Source organism: Bos mutus, chromosome 2 (genome assembly GCF_027580195.1).
Source record: "Bos mutus isolate GX-2022 chromosome 2, NWIPB_WYAK_1.1, whole genome shotgun sequence".
In the NCBI taxonomy this organism is placed as follows: domain Eukaryota; kingdom Metazoa; phylum Chordata; class Mammalia; order Artiodactyla; family Bovidae; genus Bos; species Bos mutus.
The window spans coordinates 129,561,869-129,580,974 of NC_091618.1; the positions used below are offsets into that span (position 1 = coordinate 129,561,869).

Genomic DNA, 19,106 nt, shown 5'->3' on the forward strand with positions numbered 1-19,106 from the left:
ACGCTGATGCTGGTAAAGATTGAGGGCAGGAGACAAAGAGGGTGGCAGAGAATGAGGTGGTTGGGTGGCATCACTGACTCAATGGATATGAGTTCCAGCAAGCTCTGGGAGATATGAAGGACGGGGAAGCCTGGGGCACTGCAGTCCATGAAGTCACAAAGAGTTGGATACATCTTAGCGACTGAACAACAGCATACAAGTGATAAGTTGATTTTACAGAGGGATTTAAGTAAACTTCAGTTTATGTGACTAAAGATGAACACCCAAACCTGTTTTTTTAGACTCTGGTCTGGCGTATTTCTCCATCGTGCTAATCAGCTTTGCCTTGTGCAAAGCAAAATGTAGTTATGAATTGTGAACAGTTAACACCATTCAGAAGTCAGTATATTGACTGCTTCCCAGAAATGCATCTCTCAAAATTCTGTGTAATCTTAGTGGCTATATTCCATTTCTTGCTCAATTACTTATTCTTAAACTTCATGTCACTCTGCTTGTTTACATCTAAGTTGCCTGAGAAAGAATCCTAAACAGAAACCTTTTAATTTTGTTTGTCTTTGGTATCGTTGTTTTGTTTGGACCTAGATTCCATAGGATCATACCATCATGTGTGCATGTAACAAGTCGTGGTAAATTAAGGATGTACTTTGGGTTCTCCCCTCCCCCGTTTTATTGTCAGATAAAATCATAACTCTAGAGGAACTTGTATGTTGTCAAGCTAGTATTTTTTAATTTATTGAAATGTTTTCTGAAGTTAGGCATTAAAGTAGATGCAAACCCCTCTCCCTGCAGATTTTGTATATATGACTTCCATAGGAGGTTTTTTGTTTCTTTGCAAAAGTTTCATGACAGAGAGTTTCATGGCTTAAACAATTACTGGTAGAGAGATTCGGATGTACAAGTTGGATCGGCAGGTAAAGGACCTTGAATGCCAGCACATGGATTTGAGCTTTATCTTATTTTGGCTTTGGGGAGCCATACGATTAGAAAGATGTTTTAGGCTGAGTAGTGTACAGGATGGTAATCTGATGTGATATGTCGGAGATGTGACTAGTTTAGATTAAGGGTAATTCTATAGTCTAAATTTCCTAACCCTAAAAGAGCTCAGTAATTAAAAGAGAAAATTGTAATTCATTGAAATGTATCGATGACTAATGATGTTCAAGAGCCACTGCCATTAAGGCACATGACTGACATTATCTGCTTATCAGTTGACAGCACCATCTGGTCATTCCTAGCCAGGCAGGTCATATATTACACTTATTGCACAATTGTTCTTACCATTCTTCAATTAGTAACTAGTGTGACTTACCAAATAATATATCTGTGCCTTAGACTTAACAATATGCAGATGATAATGGCATTGATTTTAAAGGATATTCATAAGAAATAAGCAATTTAATACTGTACGTGCTTAACAGTAGAGCCTGACATACAATGAGACTCGTAACCAAACTGCTATCAGTTCTGTTAGGAATGTTTAACAATTTTTATTTTTACACCTTATGGTTTATTTTCTAGCTACTGTGCTGAAAGCTAGAATGAAACAGTTGTCTGCAGCAACAGTTCGCCTACTTTCAAGCTCTCAAGTAATCACTTCCGTGGTCAGTGTTGTAAAAGAGCTCATTGAAAACTCCTTGGATGCCCGTGCCACAAGCATAGATGTTAAACTGGTGAGTGTTCTTGAGATGCTGCCAACTACCTTTAAAACAAAAAGGAGTTGGACAGATGTTTTCTCCTTACAACTATTACCTTTTTTTTTTTATATACCAGTAAATTATTTTTAGAACATTAAATCTTTTGTCTTATTTAAGAGTAAATCCTTAAAAATGCATTTTAGTTTAAATCAATATACAGTAACACTAAAGGAAGTCATAAAGGAAAACTTACTCTTGAGGACTCTTTCACATAAATGAACTTAATTTGTCCATATTTTCTGCTATTACTTACCCTTGGTTATATGTGCTTATTTGTTTTATATATTCTCATTTGTATTTTGTTTTTTCTACTTAATCCTCTTTCAGAACTTTGTTGTTTCATAGTTTTCACATTTTTAAATTTAAGTGCTACATATTAAATCATTTGAGTTAATATGACTTATGACACTTACTATGATTTATTGCAATGAGTCTGAACCTCTACCACCTCTATTATAAATTACTAGCTCATGGAGGTAAGGTCTATATTTTTTTGTGTTGTCTATACCTGTTCAGTATCTGGTACATAAATGGTAAATAAATTTGTTTGAGTGAATGTAAGAATGCATTTTTTTTGTAATCTCCTGATCATCAGATATTTATATTATTTCTGGTATTATGGCATTAGCAAGAATACTGATATGAATATCTTTGTAGGAAAGAGACCTTCCCTTTTCATATACATGTACATATATTATATATATGTTATCCCTTTTTATCCTTATAAAAACTATAAATTAGCTACCACTACCCATTTTACAAATAACAAAGGTTCTAAGAACTTTCCCAAAGTCATGTAAGTATGGTAGTAAGTAGTAGAGCTGAGATTATATTCCAGATCTTTATGACTCTAAAACCTTTCAAGATTTTTTGTCAATGCTAATGGTTCTCACAACACTTGGGTGCATCAGTAATTTTAGTGAGTTTGTTAAAACAGTTATTGGGCCCTAGAATTTCATATTCTAGGTAGGGCCCCAAATTTGTGTTTCTAAAAAGTTTCTGGTTGATAATGAGAAGCATTGTTCTATCCTATGTCAAACTTGTACTTTGATTTTAAATGATACAGTAAAAGCTTTATAAATATGAAAAAATTAAAATGAAAGACAGTTCCTTTTTCTTAAACATTTTATACAGTTCAGTCTGATTAGAATACAGTTGATAATACTTAAATAGGATTAGATAATTATAACTGACAAATTTAACATAAGAATCTTAAGCAGGCAAACATAAATCTTATTCTGAAAGGTCTTGGAAGAAAAATATAGTTTTAAAAAATAATTTTACAGAGCCAACAGAAGTCCTCTTTAAAAAGGAAATTAGAGTACACATTTTTACCTGGTTATATATTTAAGTCTCTTGACATTTATCAGTTTCTGGTTTGTAGAATTTTAAAACAGCTCTTTTGCTCTATATAATAAGATCTGTTTTATTGTAGTTTCATATAGTAATAATTGTCCTGGGTATGAATATTTTCATAATTAGTAAATTAAATGTGTTGACATTATTTCAGACATTTAAACAGATGTTTGTATTATTTTACTCAGGTCCCTTGAGTTTTTACTTGTATTTAAAGACTGGCATTTCTATAATTAATTATTTTTCTATAAAACAAAGTAGACAAGCTATCTCCAGAATCATAATGTTAGATTAAGGGAGAGATAAGAAACTAAATCTTAGGTGACTCTCCCCAGCACCTTGTATTTCTAATTTATCTAAAAAAGAATGACACAGTATCATATAATTTTAGGTTATTAAAAAGGTACTGTAGTATTTTTAAATAACAGTCATTATAATTGTAGGAAGATTTTTTTTTCCCTATATAACTTGCATTTATGGCCATACACATAAAACTCTGTGAAGTAAAGCTTATGATAGAAGTTTGCTACCAAATTTAAAATGTGTACTCATAGAAAGTGTGATGACCATAGGAATTTATGCTTTGTATTTGCAATATATGCATATTTTTAGTATTAAATTACCCATATTAAGCTATGATTTGTTTTTCCTCCTCCATTTTCAAATTAAAAACTCACTGAAATTGCTAATTAGGCGTATTTTCTGAGCAGTCTGTTAGGTGACTATTTGCAGAAAGAAATTCAGAAAGTCATAATTAACAGATTTTTATTTATTTATGACTACAATAAGTAGTTCAAGAGAGAAAGTAGTAAAAATCAGATTGAATGTTGATAATTGCTGGGCTCTTGGTGGGTAGAACTGGGTGTTGTTTTGATGGTGATGGTGTTCTGTTTTATTTGGGAGATTATATATACACAAAGCACCCTTCAGCCTTGTCATGGTGAAGGGACTTGCGTAACTCAGTGAAGCTATGAGCCATGCCATGCAGGACCACCCCGGACAGATGGATGATAGGCAGAGTACTTCATGCAAAATGCTGAGCTGGATGACTCACAAGCGGGAATCAAGATTGCTGGGAGAAATACCAGCAACCTCAGATATGTAGATGATACCACTCTAATGCAGAAAGTGAAGAGAAACAGAAGGACCTCTTGATGGGGGTGAAAGAGGAAAGTGAAAAAGCTGGCTTGAAACTCAGCATTCAGAAAACTAAGATCTTGGCATCCGGTCCCATCACTTCATGGCAAATAGAAGGGGGAAAAAGTAGAAGCAGTGACAGATTTTCTTTGCTTGGGCTCCAAAATCACTGCAGATGGTGACTGCAGCCATGAAATTAAAAGACACTTGCTCTTTGAAAGAAATGTTGTGACACACCTAGACAGTATATTAAAAAACGGAGACATCACTTTGCCAACAAATGTCCATATAGTCAAGGCTTTGGTTTTTCCAGTGGTCATTTGTGGATGTGAGAGTTGGACCATAAAGAAGACTGAGTGCTGAATCATTGATTATTTTGAAGTGTGGTGTTGGAGAAGACTCTTCAGAGTCCCTGGGACTGCAAGGAAATCAAACCAGTCAATCCTGAAGGAAATCATCCCTGAGTATTCATCGGAAGGACTGATGCTGAAGCTCTAGTTCTTTGATTACCTGATGGGAAGAACCATGTCATTGGAAAAGGTCCTGATGCTGGGAAAGATTGAGGGCAGGAGGAGAAGGGGGCAGCAGAGGATGAGATGGTTAGATAGCATCACCAATTCAGTAGATGTGAATTTGAGCAAACTCCAGGAGATAGAGGACAACAGAGAGCCTGGTAGCTGCAGTCCGTGGGGTTGCAAAGAGTTGGATACGACTTAGTGACTGAACAACTGCAACAATATATTAAAAGGTCTATATAACTTTGGAGAATATTTCTGGGGAAGTTTAAACATAAATTTAAATGTAAATACCTATTATATGGAAACAATTCAAGGGAACCATGAAGATCATACTGATATTATTTTACACTGAATCTGAGTCCAAGGAAAACAAGGAACTTGCCCATTGTACCATGAGTAGGAATTGGTAGAGTTAAGAATTTAAACTCTTTAACTTCCTTAATGTTAAGTTTACATGCTCTGCTGTGCTGTGCTTAGTTGCTCAGTCATGTCCAACTCTTTGCAACCCCATGGGCTGTAGCCCGCCAGGCTCCATGACCATGGTAATTCTCCAGGCAAGAATACTGGAGTGGGTTGCCATGCCCTCCTCCAGGGGATCATCCCAACCCAGGGATTGACCCCCGGTCTCCCGCATTGCAGCTGGATTCTTTACCATCTGAGCCACTAGGAAAGCACAAGAATAATGGAGCGAGTAGCCTATCCTTTCTCTGGGGTTTCTTACTGACTCAGGAATCGAACCACGGTCTCCTGCATTGCAGGCAGATTCTTTACCAACTGAGCTACCAGGGAAGTCCTAAGTTTCCATAAGAGATAGATAAATAACAAAACTGTTTCATTTGTGTTACCTTCTGTCTAAATGTGATAATAGTTTATTGTCTTTATATACTAAAAGTATTGTTGAACTTTTCCTAGGAAAACTATGGATTTGATAAAATTGAGGTGCGAGACAATGGTGAAGGTATCAAGGCTATTGATGCACCTGTAATGGCAGTAAAGTACTACACCTCCAAAATAAGTAGTCATGAAGACCTTGAAAATTTGACAACGTATGGTTTTCGTGGAGAAGCCTTGGGGTCAATTTGTTGTATAGCCGAGGTAAGGTAATTTGTATTGATCATTTTAGCAGTTTCATAATAACATGGTATTAGAATTAAGAGAAAACTCACCCAGAATTTGGCAGTTTTTTTTTTTAACTGTGTAAAATACATGTAACATTTACCATCTTATTGTGTAAAATAGACATCAAATCTACCAGTTTAGTCATTTTTAAGTTTACAGTTCTGTGACTTTAAATGCATTGGCTCTGTTGTGTAGGCATCACCACTGTCCATCTCTGGGACTTTTTCATCATCCCAAACTGAAGCTGTACCCATTAAACAATAAGCCCCTATTCTCCTTTCCTCTGTCCACTGGTCACCAATATTCTACTTTCTGTCTCTATGAGTTTGACTGTTTAGGTGTGTCTTATACTTGGAATCATACAATATTTATCTTTTGTGTCTGGTTTATTTCACTTAGCATAATGTCTTTAAGGTTCATACATGTTATAATGTGTATTAGAATTTCATTCTCGTTAAGGGTGAATGATACTCCATTGTATGTATAAACCATATTTTATTTATTCATTCATCTATCAAGAGACATTTGGGTTGTTTCCAGTGTTTGACTCTTGTGAAGATTGGTGTACAAATGTCTGAGCCCTTGCTTTCACTTTTTTGGGTATATACCCTGAAGTGGAATCGCTGGGTCAAATGGTTCAGTAATCCCCCCTTATCCCTGGTTTTGCTTTCTGTGGTTTCAGTTACCGCAGTCAACCACTGTCAGAAAATATTAAGTGGAAAAATTCCAGGAATAATTCATAAGTTGTGTGCCATTCTGAGTAGCATGATGAAATATGGTGTGGTTCTGCTCTGTCCTGCCTAGGATGTGAATTGTCTGTCTTACGTATCCACACTGCACACAGTACAGCCTTTTAGTCGCTTTCTAGCTGGGTGAGTTATCAGGTCTGTCAAGGTATCATAGTGCTTGTTTTCAAAGGAGCCCTTATTTTACTTAATAATGGCCCCAAAGTACAAGAGTAGTGATGCCAGCAATTCAGATATTCTCTTACTGTGCCTGATTTATTAATTGAACTTTATGTTAGATATGTGTATTTAGAAAAAAACATAGTGTATGTAAGGTTTGATACTATCTGCAGTTTTAGGCCTCCACTGGGGATTTAGCAACATGTCTCCTGTGGGTAAGGGGGACTACTGTAATTAATTTTTTGAGGAATGGCAAAGAGTGTTTTTCAGTGTTTTTTCAGGGAAAAAATGGTTTGATCATCTAATGGCTTGGAAAAGTATTAAAGTTATACAGGTAACTATAAGCATTTCTCAGAGCCTTTACTGTACTAAAGTGCATTGTGAATCTCTGAGGTTGGTGGTTTACAATAGGGACATTTCCTGCACACTTCGCTATGAAGCCCATTTATTGAGATAGCTATCACTGTTAATTCTGTTCTGCTGTGGAACACACTTTGGAAATACTACGCTGGTCAACACAGATAATTGGACTGTGCTCTAGAGATATGTAGAGAAGCAAATGGCAACTCACTCCAGTATTCTTGCCTGGAGAGTCCCATGGACAGAGGAGCCTGGTGGGCTACAGTCCATGGGGGTCACAAGGAGTCAGACACGACTGAGCAAACACTCAGTCACTCACTAGAGATGTGCAATGGCTTGGGCTAAACCCTAGTTAGAATTTTCCTCTCCTGACTGCTGGATGTTTTCAGTGTATATAAACCCTTCATTCAGTTGATGTCTGACCCACCGCGTTGCATAGTATCAATTCTGTGTCACTGCCTCTTCCCTAGATCTCACAACTGGTTTTTGGCAAAGCCCATCTGGAACCTTATCTTGAGAGAGTCAGTTCCTAGGCAGGTTGATAAGGAGTCTAGGGGTTCCCAAGGAGAGAGGGATCTGGAATTCTCAAGGAGGAAGAAAGGACAAACTTTTTTTCTTTCTCCATATTCCTTAGGATTATATAACAATAATGTATCTTGCCTAAGGATAGTCTCTGTATTAAACCTTCTGTTATCTTAAAATGTAAATTATGGGAGTAGGTCTGATGAGGTCTTTACAACCTCCAGACAGTCTTTGGATGCATTGGAAAGTATATAACTTCATTGTTAACACTAGCAAGCGGGTACTCTTTCTGCCGCCTTCTGATGCCTATGTCAGAAGCTTTCTCTATCTCCTTTATACTTTAATAAAACTTTATTACACAAAAGCTCTGAGCGATCAAGCCTCGTCTCTGGCCCCGGATTGAATTCTTCTCCTCTGGGGGCCAAGAATCCCGGAGTCTTCGTGTGATTCAATAACAACCTTTCAATCTCTCCATCTCCATGTATATCCGTTGTGTTTGATCACTAGTTGCTTTGTGCTGTACTGCTCTCTTCTGTGTTCGGGTTTGTTTTACAGTGTGATTGTGTGCCAAGGTGACTGTTTTACATGGTAATTGTGAGGGTCTCCTTAGCTACCTGCTTTTGCCTGGTGGCCATGTATCCTTTCATTTGTGCTGACTGCTGTTTGGGTGAGCATGCTCAGGTGCAGTGAAATGATGGGACTTGTCTCAGAAAAGTGGCAAAGATATGAGATATTGCTGCTTTCATTGTCTATTTAGTGATCTAGTCTCCCCAACAGTGACCCCTTCTCCAGGCTTCTCCGTCTTCCCTCAGCCCTTCCCTTAGAGTGTTTGCATAAAGTAGGTTTTCTCCACTTTTGGTGGAAAGGTCCCATCTAGGTATTCACTCTTTAACTTCAGGGCTCTGTAAGCTGATGCCTAAGAAAGAAAAAAAAATTGTGGGTTGTGGAGGACAGGAGTTTAAAGGGTGAAGTTATGCTGTTCTAGCTCAGAGGACCTTGCTTATTAGAATCCAGATGTTCAGACATCACTAAAGGAGAAAAGACCTTGTCATTCCTTAAGTGTATACTGTGTAAAAATCTTTATCCAAAATCTTGCACACCCTGTGCTTTCTCTATCTTTCTCAGCACTTGTTTTATTTAGAGTTTGCTGAGTCTCCACAATTTACTGGCCATTGCCCAATTTTATCACCGTAGACTGTACGTTGGAATCTATAGTCCTGAAATCTTGTAGAAATTTTTTTTTTTTTTTTTTTAATTGGGGTGTGATTTGTACCAGAGAGGCTTTGAAGCTCCCAGTACTAAATACTGCTGTTTGAGTTCTCAGGGCTGTTTTAAAAATTGTATTATTTACTTGAGAGTAAAGTATTTGATTTTCTAACTGTGTTGTCCAAATTTGGCAAATAGTTGTTAAGCTTTATTTTGACAGGTATTGTTAAATAATATATTGTTCAGCCTTTTTGTATTTTCTATAAGATGTGTATATTGGCCTTTCAGAACTGAAGTTGGTCATTATCAACTTTGTCTGCTAGGTGGCAGTACTATACTTAGTCTTTTAAAATACACTGTACATAAGTCATAATTTATCCAAATCTTCACTGTAGTTACAATTTTTGATGGCAGTTTGGCAAGTCTTTATCCAGTGGTACTCAGCATTGTTTTTTCATTTGATTACTTAAGCCCACTTAGTATCCAAATTTATCGTTTGATCTCTTGATTCATTTTTGAAGTATTTGAATGTCTTGAGTATAAATACTTAAAATAATTTTGTTCATCAAAATTACAAAAGGAGTAGAAGAATTGTCAAATTATCACAGTGATAGAAAACTATAAGCTTTAAGACATTATGTTCAATTTACATATTTTAGAGTCCAAAGTTTATCTTAGAAAATATTCCAGTATTTTATGGAATATTGTTAAGTCTTATAAGTCTTTGGGAAAATCACACATAGATGTGTGTGCGTGTGTGTGTAAATTTTTATGTATGTATACTTCAGATCAAGATTTAGACCATTATCAGCACCCCTGAAGGCCTCTCTCATTCCTGCTTCCAGCTAGTATGCCTCAAAAGGTAGTGGCTCTTCTGGTCTGTATCACAGAGATTAGTCATACCTGTACTTGAACTTGATCTAAATGGACTCTTACAGTATATACTCTTTCGTCACAAATGTTTTGATGATTTAGATTCTTTCTGATACAAAGGATTCCGGTATGAGTAGTGGACCCTTACCCACCTTATACAGGGCAACCTTGTAAAGGCCCTGTTCTGATTCAGAAACAACTCTGCCATGCTGTTTCTGCTCCAGAGTGCCCCCTGGGGCCTGCCAAGGCCTGCTGTGACTGTGGCACAGCCCCACTTCTCTTTCTGTCTTGCCCCCACAAATGATCATCTCTGGAGCACTCCCCAGTGCTAGTCTCCATCTTAGTCTTTTATGGTTTAGTCTCCCTATATTTTTGATAAGAAAATGAGGTTTTCTGAAGCCAAATGCCAGGTTTTCTTTTCTTTTTTAAAAATTTATTTTAATTGGAAGCTAATTACTTCACAATATTGTAGTGGTTTTTGCCATACCTTGACATGAATCAGCCATGGGTGTACATGTGTTCCCCATCCTGAACCCCCCTCCCACCTCCCTCCCCATCCCATCCCTCAGAGTTATCCCAGTGCTGAGCACCAGCCCTGAGCACCCTGTCTCATGCATCGAACCTGGACTGGCGATCTATTTCACATATGATAATATACATGTTTCAACGCTACCCTCTCAAATCATCCCACCCTCGCCTTCTCCCACAGAGTCCAAAAGTCTGTTCTTTACATCTGTGTCTCCTGCTGTCTCACATATAGGGTCATCGTTACCATCTTTCTAAATTCCACATATATGCGTTAGTATACTGTAATGGTGTTTTTCTTTCTGACTTACTTTACTCTGTATAATAGGCTCCAGTTTCATTCACTTCACTAGAACTGATTCAAATGCATTCTTTTTAATAATGCCAGGTTTTCTTAACCCAACTTCAAAACAGTCTAATAATAATTCAGTTAAAGTTTATTTACCTACTGTATGTGAGTGGTTTAGTTCAGAGGAACTGTGCACAGTGAAGTAAATGGAGTATGAAAATTGTGATTTCTTTAGAGACACATAATGTATCCATGGCAAAGCCAAAAATTCATTTATAATTTCACACCTCTCAGTACTGGGTTTTCCACAGTACCTCATGCTGCTTTCTTACTAGCATGATTAAAAAGGTATTAGTAAGTTTAAAAATGCCTCATATTAAAATAATGAATATACTCAGGTCCATAGTGCTCAATAGAGATTTTATCAAGGAGTAGTCAAGTTGAAATGTATATCGGAGGCTTCTGAATACTATTTCAGAAACATAGTAATATATAGTTCTTAAAGTCAATTATATTTTAAAATTAAAACATTATTTAGGAAGACAAACTAATGAGTGCTTTTCTGGGGAAAAATATTACTTTTTAAACAATATACTTCACCATTCAGAAAGAATTGAAGTTGCAAGGATAGAAGTTACATGTTTATTTTAAAGGCTCCAGTTTATTTTGAAAATTTTTGGATAGAGATTGTGATTACATAATAAAAATTAGTGATTTGGTTATTCTATTGGCCAAACTAACTGATGTAGATAGATTTAAAGTCATACAGATGTAAATCATCTCTGACTAGGTAAATTGATAATAAATAATTGGGATATAGTTTTGTCACACAGCCATCACTCAAAACTCCAGCTGTTTAAATTATCTTGTGTTAGATTATTTTAAAGTTAATCATAATTTTAGTTATAAAAAGAAAAATTAAGTAGACTTTCAGCAAAATTGGCTGTCGAAATTTAAAATATATCTAATTCTGTTTTTTTAATTTATGCATTTTAAAAGAATAAGCAGTTTTCCTAATTTTTCAGTTATAAAATGACTTCCAATCAGTCCAAAACAGTAAAAAATAAATTTTTATAACAGAGTGGCATTTAAAACTGGAATTACCTGTTTTCATAATCTGATGAATGTATCAGTGACTGAAACAAAGTGATTCATGTTTTTTTTTTAAATTATATCATTAAGCATAACATCTCTTGAAATTTATTATTGTTGTGGAACAGTAATTTTGGAATATTCATCAGTCTTCAGTGTTACATTCCTGGTACGTATTACTAAACATACTAACTAAAATGAGCTGCTGCTACTGCTGCTAAGTCGCTTCAGTCGTGTCCGACTCTTAGCGACCCCATGGACTGCAGCCCACCAGGCTCCTCCATCCATGGGATTTTCCAGGCAAGAGTACTGGAGTGGGGTGCCATTGCCTTCTCCGAGATGGAAGTTGGGATGCCCTTATTTGTGGTCCCACAGAGCTGTGGAAGAGCAGAGGGAAGCCTCTAGTTTCGTTCTGATGTTTCCTGCTCCCTGTGACACGGCGCAGGATGCCTCCTGTGTCCCTGAGAGCCATTGTAGTAAGCCTTTAATTAGAATAGGCACAGAATTTTTTAAGCAGTTGGTATATCATGTTTCGTAAATGCAACTTTCTCACTGATAATAAAACTGTGGAAAGGGGAAAAGCCAAGACCAGGATCTCCCTGTTGCTAGTGTCCCACAGTGGAGTATTTGGGGGAAGTCATAACGTACAGCTGTAGGCAGACAGGCAGGCATACTCACACTGAGGAAGAAAAGACAGGTCAGTGATCCATGTGTGGTTCACATTTCAGCTGAATCACGAGGACCATTTACCTTACTTTTCAGATTTTGTTTTTGTGCCAAAGTAAAGTATTTGTCCAAAAGTCAGCAGAAGCAAAACAAAACCAAAAAACCTCCACAAAACTTTAATTATCTTAAATGAAATTTTGTTAGGAGAGGATTTTTTTTTCTCATGAATTTAAAGATATATACTAAGCTTTTAATTTACTTACTTTCTGAAACATTGAGAAAAATAGTACTTATCTAAAGCTTAAATGCTTTTATGCAATTTTAACTTTGTAATAGTATTATAATTTATTGAAATTCATTAACTAGACCAGAGAGTCAGTTTTTAACAATTGATAATTAATATAACCTCTAAGGACTTCTAAAACTTCTTTTAAAATAAACTCATTTTAAAATTCTTTAAAATAAATTTATTTTTTCTCTTGAGAACACCACTGGAGTCATTCACTGCCACAATTCCTCAATGTCTCTAGTCAGAAGCACCAGTAATAATTTGTAATATTAAAGATGCTTCTGATGGTGGAGTTATTACCAATTCAAATGTGTTAGCTGCTGCACAGCTAATAGCAGCTAACACATTCTGAACCTGTGCCTGGTCCAAAAAAAGGTTTCCTGTCCAGGACACAGGATCATATGATGAAATGAACTCTTGAAATACAATTCCTTCTTCTGAGGAACACACTGTGTTTTATGAATTTGTGAAACTGTGTGTGTGTGTTATCCTTCACTGTCTTTTGCAGGGAATTACAAAGGATTTCCTATCTAAATAAATTTCCATAGTACCATAAACAATTTAGTTTTTAAAATTTTAACACTGGAAGACGATATTATGTTCTTTCTTTTTTTTCTTTTTTTAAACTTCTTTAACGTAAATGTTGCATTATGACCACTAAGGTTCTATTTTGCTTTTTAGCACTTCTGTTTATTCATCTAGGCTGGAGTTTGTTTACTATTCCCTAATGGTTTAAGGCTAAATCTGTAAAGTGCTTTGAAGTAGTTAAAGCAAAAACCCGTGTAACCTTATAAAGTATTAGCATCATCTTCATCTTATCATCACCCTTCTCCTAAGATGATAGTGTAATCATTTATTCAGGACCATCTAGCAAGCCACTGGCAGAGTTAGCACTAGAACTCAGAGTTCCAGGGCTGCCTTTACTCAGTGACACCGGCTTACGTCAAGTGGCTAGCTCTTTGGAGAATAGAAAAAGAATTCAGTTGACCTTGGCATCTTGGAGCAGTGTTTGGTTAAATGTAGAATTATTTTTAGAGGGACAATCATAAAGTGATTAAATTAGAAATAGGAAAGAAAATCTCTAGGAATTTCTGTACTCTTTGTTTTTAACAAACTTTACTAGAGGGAATCTGGAGAAGGCAATGGCACCCCACTCCAGTACTCTTGCCTGGAAAATCCCATGGACGGAGGGCCTTGCGGGCTGTAGTCCATGGGGTCGCTAAGAGTTGGATACGACTGAGCGACTTCACTTCACTAGAGGGAATCACAATTAGACACTATAGAGTTGGGATGCAGCTGGGAAGATTGAGATTGGTTATCAGGAAAACTTTTTTAAAATACAACTTTTGAACCATGAAGTGTATTATTGGAAATAGAAGAATCACTGGAGAGTATACAGAGGCTCACAACTTTGTTTCAGGTACAACTTTTTTTTGGTAGCAAGATTGTTGTTGTTTATTTTATTTATCTGTTTTTAATTTTTGACTGCACTGGGTCTTCCTGGCTGTGAACAGGCTTTCTCTAGTCGTGACGAGTGGGTGCTCCTCTCTTTTGCAGTGCTCAGTTTTCTCATCGTGGTGGCTTCCGTTGTCGCAGAGCACCAGCTCTGGGGTGCATGGGCTTCAGTAGCTGCAGCTCACGGGCTTGAGAGCTCAGGCTCATAGTTGTGCTTCACGGTCTTAGTTGCCCCACAGCATGTGGAATCTTCCTGGACCAGGGATCAAACCCTGTATCCCCTGCATTGGCAGGTGAATTCCTAACCATTTGACCCCAAGGGAAGTCCTCAGGTACAACTTTTGCGGGGGTGGGGGAACATTTATGACAGAAATAGCAGCCTGCAGCAATGAGCCTCTAATAATGATTTTATGGACATCACCCTTGGAGAAAATCTAACAGACTCTGCTAGTATGCTAGTACTGTGAGCTAGAGAAGCCATATATTTATATGCCATATATATATATATATATATATATATATATATATACATACATACACACATATGTATTTGTGGTGACTGGTGTTGCCTTCGTGGTACCCACATGTTCCACAGAGCCATCTGGCCTACCATAAATCAGGGCATGGTTAGGACTTGGTGACAGAATCATCACATGTAGACCCAACTGGACCTAGATGAATTCCAGTAGTGGTGCTGAATCTTTGTGGCTTCTTTCTAAATTATATAGATGTATTTTAAGATAGTCAGCTCTGCTTAGTCCAAGGATGACTGAGAAAGATTGCTCCCAATTTTGGGTGGTCATTGCTCACTCAAAATGTGAGAAGGCTTTTTTGAATCCACCCTGCTTTTTTGCCAGCATTCCCACTCACCAACTATGGTGTTTTCTCATAATGGAATGTTTTACCATTGTTATAGCATGTGTTCTTCTAGTAATCTCACAAAAGTTGGTAAGTAGAAAGCTGAGGGTGAGGATGGCTCAGAAGAGTTCAGACATTCTTAAATTTATATTTCTATGACTGTAATATCTTAGGAAATATTTTCATGCTGAATGGAATCCTTTTTTATATGTTTTAATTCTAGTTTTTTAAATAATAAAATGTTTCCACTTAAACAGTGAGTTTAAAGTTTGGGTTTAAGAAATATTGCTGATAAATCAACATATATGTTTGATTAATTGATTTTTATTCTTTTGAACCATTAACTTGAAATACAGAAGTGCAATTTTATACTCAACATAAAGGAAGGAGTGAATGGTCACTTTACAAAAGAATTTTTCACTTTGCCAGCAACTTTGTGGGAATTGTCCGTTGAAAAGCAAGCTTCCCTAATGCAATTGAAGTATTTGATTTTACAGATGTTAAGTCATTTAATACATACAGTACAAATAGCCATTCAAGTTTACTGATGTGTGTGTATGTTTTAAGGTAATATATTTGGAATAAAAATCAGTAATTTGCAACATGAAAAATGTAAGCTAGCCTATTGTTTATTAGTGTATCACTATGGAATATTTCAAAGAGAAGTGGTTGTAAGAACTTACTAAGTCAAACTTTTTTCAGTTGAGAGAATATACATTTGTTATTTTAAACCTCATTTTATAATGAGCCCACTGCAGTATATAAAATCATAATTTTATTTGAGTTTTTCTTATTCTAGGTTTCAATTACAACAAAGACAGCTGCTGATAACTTTAGTACCCAGTATGTTTTAGATGGTGGTGGTCACATAATTTCTCAAAAACCTTCACATCTTGGTCAAGGTAAGACAGAAGCTTTGTAGCATTCTTTGCTTTTCTTTCTTATTTTTTAAAAAAAATTGTTTTCTCTTTAAATTCAAAGGTATTGCTTTGTGTTTGATTCTCATAAAGTCTGGTTAACTTCTAATTGAACATTTAGCCTTACTCTAGCTGCTGAGTTTTTTAAATACATAGAGTTCTCAAGAGGAACTGTGTGAAAGACTTTGAGCAACAACATGAATTGGTTATTCTATAAAAATTGTCAGAGCAGCTGTTTTACTTGGTCATTAGTGTCTTCTTTATATGAAGGATAATATATTTTTTGAAATGACTAAAATATTATTGATTTAGTAATCCATGGCAGTAAACATTATTGATTTAGTAATGTATGGCAGTTAACCATACTAAGCAAGATATTATTAAATAAATAATTTAAAATATTTTTTTTTATGGAAAACTTCAAATATATGTACAAAAGGAATAAGTACCCATCTCTCGGTTTCAGTAATTATCAACTTATTGCTAATGTTTCACATATTATTTGAAGCAAATAAATACATTATACTTGCTATTTGTAGTTTAGTTCTTTAGTATTTTATACACTTACACAATGTTAGTACATTTTACTTGACATCTTTTTAAGTCCCTCCCCTAAAGAATCCACCTGCCAATGGAGAAAACATGATTCAATCCCTGGTTCGAAAAGTTCCCCTGGAGGAGGAAATGGCAGCCCACTCCACTATTCTTGCCTGGAAATCCCATGGACAGAAGAGCCTGGTGGGCTACAGGCCATGGGTTTGCAAAAGAGTAAGATATGACTTAGGGACTGAACAGCTACCTATTTACATCTAGAGAAAAATATCTCTTAAGGTGTGAGTTTCACATATCTACTTTAATCTTTTGCTATTAAATTCTGGTAATGGGATGTATGAAGTTGAGAGAATATTAAAGATACGGCCTGTTTAGAGTCATTCCCAAAAGAATTATGAGATCCGAAAAAGGACTTGCATTGTTGAGTATTTTGTTAGTTGTCCTTCTGATTTGTGTTGTAAATTCATTTTTAAGTTTTTGGTCCCTCATTGTAATTTATCAAAGCACGGTATTTTTTTCTGTGGTTTCTTCCCTCCAATTTTAATGTTAAATTATTGGATGTATTTTTTCAAATGATTTCTTTCTTCATTGAAATTTATTTTCTTGTATCATAATACTGATACCAAATTTTCTCATTCTTTCTCTTATTTTATAAATCTTCATTTGTACTTTTGATCATTAAAAATTAATATTTTTCCATCTACATAAAGGAAAGAGTTAATATGAACCCTTAAGAAAACACACTTTTCCCCCTAATTTATTTGGTAAATAAAAATGAGCTCAAGTCTAATAGCAGTTTAATTTGATGTATTATATTGTGCATGCTTTAATTAAAAGTAATAGATTGTGATTCTTTTCTTTTTTATGTGCTGAAAATAAAGACAAAGACAAGGCATTTTTTAATATGGTCCCTATCCAGAAATGCTCTTACCCCAGTTCTTAGGAGTTCAAGTTAAACCACTAGGAGATATTTGAGTGGCTATCCTGTGGAGGACTTTGAAGTAATCTAGTCACCTTATAAAACTTAAATGTATTTATTTTGATCTTAGTAGTAGCCAGTCTAATCTGGATGGCCAGTGCCTCTGCATCACTCATACTTCTCATGCTTTTCTATATTCATTTCCATGGGAACTATGAAATAACAGTCCTTAAATATGGAATCCTTCTGATCTTTGCCCATTTGCTGATTCATTTTTTTTCTTGGTGACCTAAGCCTTCTGTACTTTTAGTGAGACCATGTAGGCATATTAAGAAATTTCTCCAGTCAGTAAGTGAACCTTATTTTCTTAGCATATTCCTCTTATCTTAAGAAACTACTTACTTAGAAGGTCAGTGGTTGTGAAGGTAGTTAGTGTCTTTCATAACTCACTTCCCCCCACCAATTGCCTAGATAAACAACACAAAATCAAACCCCTAGTTTGTTGTTGCTCCAGGTAAGCATATTATAGAAACCCACAAGCACTTTTGAAAGCCCTTTACACTTATATTGCCTTAGTGCTGATAGTTTCTGAGTGATTAAATCACAGACTCACATTTCACCACCAGCTGTCATTCAGCTTCCATTTAAATATTTTCTGTGTAAGATAAAACTACAGTACAACCATCCTAATTAATACCTGTGCATTTAGGGTTCTTGCACATTAATTTCTTCTGTGGTGTGAATGTCCTTGCTTAGCAGTTACTCCTCATATCATCTGATAGAATGGTGATACCTGTAGATAACCTAACTGTAGATGGAGGGACAGCTCATAGCAACATCTTTCTTAGGCATTTTAAAATTCATTACCCCTTTAAAACATATTTTTAAATGTTTCAGAATTGTTTACTAGAGGTCCCAGTTCTGATTTTTCCAGATATAGGTATTTATTTTATGGATTAATTTAATCATTTAAAATAATTTGTGTGTTTAATGGAATATCATTTTAAATTGCCCTTACCTTCTGTTCACTTCTGTTTTAAGACATTTAAAAAATTAACAAGAAATGTAAAAATAAGTTTCTAGCTTTCAAATTATTTTACCAAGAACTCTGACTAAATGACTTGTTTTGATATCTTTTTTCTGTCATCGATTCTATTTCCTTTACCCTAGATAATCAGCATTAAGCTTTCTAAATTGATTTACCATCCTAGACAAATTGTTTTAACACCTCTTAGTAATTCTGCCTTAGGAATTTCTCAGATATCAAAATTAGTATATTTAAAGTACTCTGATCAGGGTATATCTTTTCCCTACCCCTTTTTTAGAGTAGAGCATCATGTTCTTTGTAAATGCTTGGTATGTGTGATTGTGTATGTATTGAAAAAATTTTTTTTTCTTCTTGAGAATAGAACTTTATTCATTGAATAAGAAAACATTGATATATTCAAGCAACCATACCTCTTTACATTAGGAATATAAATAGCTGCCTTATGGCATAACATAGGGTCATGTAAAAATATAACAGGGAGCATATTACAGGACTGCAGTTTAATTCTGGTGTTTATAGAATGTGCTAAAGTTAGAGAGCTGAGCAGTTCTCTTGTAAAATATGATAGTATACTAGGGCCTCCTCCCTATTGGCCAATATTGCTTGGTATTTTTTTAAGGATATACATTTCATTTGGAATCAGCAAAGTTTTCCATCATTAAGTTTTGTTCAAATATATGTGTATAATTCTTGGCTTATTGGTAATTCTCAATTTGTTGAGAGAAAATGTTTTTAGCTGGTGAAGCAATAAACCATCAGTTAATGTACAGATTAGGTACAGTGTGGTCTTCAATGCATAACATATA

At 35.6% G+C, this 19,106-nt stretch overlaps 1 protein-coding gene across 2 annotated transcripts in view; it reads left to right on the plus strand.

Moving 5' to 3' along the window:
* Positions 1 to 19,106, plus strand: part of PMS1 (PMS1 homolog 1, mismatch repair system component) — a 110,441-nt gene that overhangs the window by 6,522 nt on the left and 84,813 nt on the right. For both annotated transcript variants that reach the window (XM_014476319.2, XM_070359550.1), the window contains exons 2-4: positions 1,519 to 1,670; positions 5,618 to 5,800; positions 15,664 to 15,766. In XM_014476319.2, coding sequence (XP_014331805.2) covers positions 1,539 to 1,670; positions 5,618 to 5,800; positions 15,664 to 15,766 — 418 coding nt within the window. In that variant the 5' untranslated portion in view covers positions 1,519 to 1,538. The remainder of the gene's footprint in view (positions 1 to 1,518; positions 1,671 to 5,617; positions 5,801 to 15,663; positions 15,767 to 19,106) is intronic.